Source organism: Budorcas taxicolor, chromosome 1 (genome assembly GCF_023091745.1).
Source record: "Budorcas taxicolor isolate Tak-1 chromosome 1, Takin1.1, whole genome shotgun sequence".
Taxonomy (NCBI): Eukaryota; Metazoa; Chordata; class Mammalia; order Artiodactyla; family Bovidae; genus Budorcas; species Budorcas taxicolor.
Genome location: NC_068910.1, coordinates 8975574 through 8978715, shown reverse-complemented (window position 1 = coordinate 8978715; position 3142 = coordinate 8975574). Strand labels below are relative to the sequence as shown.

Genomic DNA, 3142 nt, shown 5'->3' with positions numbered 1-3142 from the left:
GACCTGTGTGTCATTCTGAGTCTCTCACCCTCATGCAGAGCTCTTTACCCCAATGAGCAGGATGCTTCTATTTAATGGTGCAAATTTTTATACCAAGTGATCCTTAAGCACAAACCCACCACTGAAATCTGGGACCAGGTAAGGAAACAGAGATGTGTCTCGATGCCACAGGAAAAGGCAAAAGGAGCGGGCTTTTCCAGAGTTAAATTTGTCAAGGGCAGGTGGGACATTCTGGACATTGAACTTTCCAGCTTAGCCCTGAGACTGAACTGTGACTCTGTGAGTGTTTAACAAGGTGAGAAGCCTGACCCCTCATGGACTGTCAGCTCCATGAGAGCTGGAGCAGCATTCCCACCAGCACTGCACACACAGCAGGTCTCCGTACATCCTACTGGGTGTTGGAGGAGGAGGGCAGGAGTGGGTGAAGGGCTCGGGGGGGACCTGAGGGTGTAGACACTGTCCTGGAGTTCCTGAGGCTGCTGGCTCCCCCATGCCCTCCTGGAAGGAACAGGGGCCTCACGCTTCTCTGTGTTCACAGGAGTGATCTCACACACACACAGAGACATACATGTGCATAGATACACACCCATGCACAGGTGCACACACACACACACACACACTCAAAGGAGGCCTCTCAGACTTAAGGACCCGGTCTCAGTAAGTGTTAAGAGGTGAGAAAATTGAAACTGAAGGTGGGGGAAAGTTGTCTTCACCAGAATTTATTTTTCACCGTCCAGAAGTCTAGGCAAACAAGTCAAACCCTTAGGACCCTTCTGTGGACTCAGGATTCATCAAAATTCTTTAATGGGTGTGATGTCACCTAATCCTTCGCTGTTTTCCAGGAAACCTTGGAATGGGAGATGTCAGCAGGAATGGATGTGGGCTTGGCGCTGGTCTTGGCCGCAGTGCTAACCTTGATGTTGGCCTTCCCAATGATTATCACACCCACCTTGGAATTGGCCGTGGCTGTGGCCTTGGAATTGGCCTTGGAGGTCGCCAAGGTAATGGTATTGGCCTTGGCTGTGGCCGTGGTAATGGCAATGACCTTGGCCTTGGCCTTGGCCTTGGCCTTGGCCTTGGCAAACGTGGGCGCCGGGGACGAAGTCTCCTCACACTCTGAAGCTGTAAACCATGACAAAACAGATTTGTTGTGGGATTGTGCAAGGGTCAAGACAAGATCCCTCACTTCACACCTGAACAGCCCTCTAACTGGGAACCACGAGTGTTGGGCCCGGTTCACCCTCTGGCTGTTATCTTTGAAGCATATGATTGAATCCCTATATACAGACACCTAGGGAGAAACAGGTCCACAGCCAACATAGGGCTTCCAAGGGTCACAAGCCCATCCTAGCAAAGCCGGATTAGAGCAGGGGATTAGAGATCATTACTGAGTGGATTTCTCTCTACTTCAACCCAGTCAGAATCCCCTGCGGGCCTTCTGAAAATACAAATGGCTGGACCCCACCCCAGAGTCTGATTCAGGAGCTCTCAGACACAACAATCTGTCTCATGTCAGTTCCCGGGTGGGGACCGCATCAGAGAACCACTGCTCTAAGGGATGTAGAGCCAGGGCTGGAGACCTGGGACCTGGGGGAGAGAGGGGTGCAGGTAGGAGGGCTTTTCTCTACCCTGGATGGGGCAGCGGGTCATCGGTCCAAAGCACGCTCCACACTCTACCCCCTAGAATCCTCCAAAACCAGAAGGGGCCACTCACCTCATTACAGTTTAGGTCAAACTCATCATTGGACGTGTCCAGGCTGACTGTCCCCACACACTGTTTCACCAGCTGCAAGGGGAGCTCAAGGTCAAACTGGAACCCCCAGGCCGTAACCTCCCAGGCTCACCTCACCCCATAGATGCTGGAAACCTTCCTGAAGTTCCCTGTTCAGCTTGCTGAGAAGCATTGATCCCAGCCCTCACTCCCCGCCCACAGGCTCACCCCATTCTCCTTGAAGTCACACTGCTCCGGGGGCTGCTGGCTCGTCCTGGGGCACACAGTCTCCTTCACCCTGAAGCTCACAGGCTTTCGAGCTCCCTGGTCCTCCGCCTGGTCAACGATCAAATTGGGGAGACTGGCCTCAGGCTCATGTTTCCTTCTCTGACCTGTGTCTCTGCCCCCGACCCGGACAGCAGCATCTCCAGCCCCCTGTGTGTCCGGCTCTGGGCTTGGTGCTGGGAGCACAGGGGAGGGCACAGAGCCCGTGCCCGGCCTCACGGGCACACAGAGAGCAGGAGCGGCCCTCACAGCAGCGCTGCTGGCAGCGCCTCCCCTCAGAGGGGCCCAGGGAGGTCAGGGCCGCCTGCAGGGAGAGCTCCTTTCACTGGAGCCTCCAGGCTGACAGAGCCCTTCCAGCAGGGAGAAACCGAGGTGCAGGGGGGACATTAGCAGGGAAGTCACCTCACAGAGCCTGTGACCCCTCCATCCCTGGAGCTCCCAGAAGTCCAGGGAGCCTGAGCCAGGTGTGCAGGTCGCCTGATCCCACAGCAGAGAGGCTAAGACAGGAAGCCTGGTGCTGGGAGGGGCCCCAGGTCTGGGAAGGTTTCCTGCAAGAGATGGGAGCCCACCTAGAGGAAAAAGTGCCGTCCTGACAGGAGGACCAGCCTGAGCGAAGGGGTGACAGTGTGGCCAAGGCAGGCGGGAGAAGGGCCCGTCCCCAGCCCCCTCCCCAACTCACATCCTTGGGAGGCGGGTCTAGCTCCAGGAGGCGGTAGAGATTAACTTCTGAGGACTTCTCATTGAGCTGACCCACAGCACGAAGCACGGCCTCCCTGTAGCTGAGGGCCTGGGCGCTGGCCGAGGGCAGCAATAGTCCCAGCAGCAGGAGCCACAACGAACACCGTCCCAGCGAGAGGCTGGCCATCTGGGTCTCCATGGTCACCGGTCAGCCTCCTCCCGCCTGAGGGATGCTTCTTATATGCTCAACATGGGCCTGATGCAACCAGGAACCTTCCCCATCCCTACCCTCCTCCCAGGGTGTGAGCTGGTCTTGCCACAGTCCTTGCTGTTGCCTCATGGGTTTTCTGGGCAGTGGGCAGGGAGGCCCCTGTGCAAGGTGAAGAAATGGTTTCTCCATCTCTCTTAATATCTTGGCCTCTCTGGGGCACATGGGAAGTGTCATAGTAAGGCTTGCTCAGGTGGGTT

At 56.3% G+C, this 3142-nt stretch overlaps 1 protein-coding gene across 1 annotated transcript; it reads right to left on the bottom strand.

The window, feature by feature from the left end:
• Positions 1–807: 807 nt before the first annotated feature.
• On the bottom strand, positions 808–2873 carry LOC128054233 (cathelicidin-3). Its single transcript, XM_052646851.1, has 4 exons — positions 2676–2873; positions 1940–2047; positions 1715–1786; positions 808–1122 (listed from the first exon to the last, which is right to left on the bottom strand). The coding sequence occupies exons 1-4, from the start codon at positions 2871–2873 to the stop codon at positions 940–942; spliced, it is 561 nt and encodes a 186-aa protein (XP_052502811.1). The 3' UTR covers positions 808–939.
• Positions 2874–3142: the final 269 nt, after the last annotated feature.

What these genes read in the sequence shown, in the direction of transcription:
- LOC128054233 (XM_052646851.1), bottom strand. Translation starts at nt 2,873, where the DNA reads ATGGAGACCCAGATGGCCAGCCTCTCGCTGGGACGGTGTTCGTTGTGG. An exon ending in TAGACCCGCCTCCCAAGGAT is followed by an intron (nt 2,048 to 2,675) that starts GTGAGTTGGGGA and finishes ATCGTTGACCAG; the next exon opens with GCGGAGGACCAGGGAGCTCG. An exon ending in TTGACCTAAACTGTAATGAG is followed by an intron (nt 1,123 to 1,714) that starts GTGAGTGGCCCC and finishes CATGGTTTACAG; the next exon opens with CTTCAGAGTGTGAGGAGACT.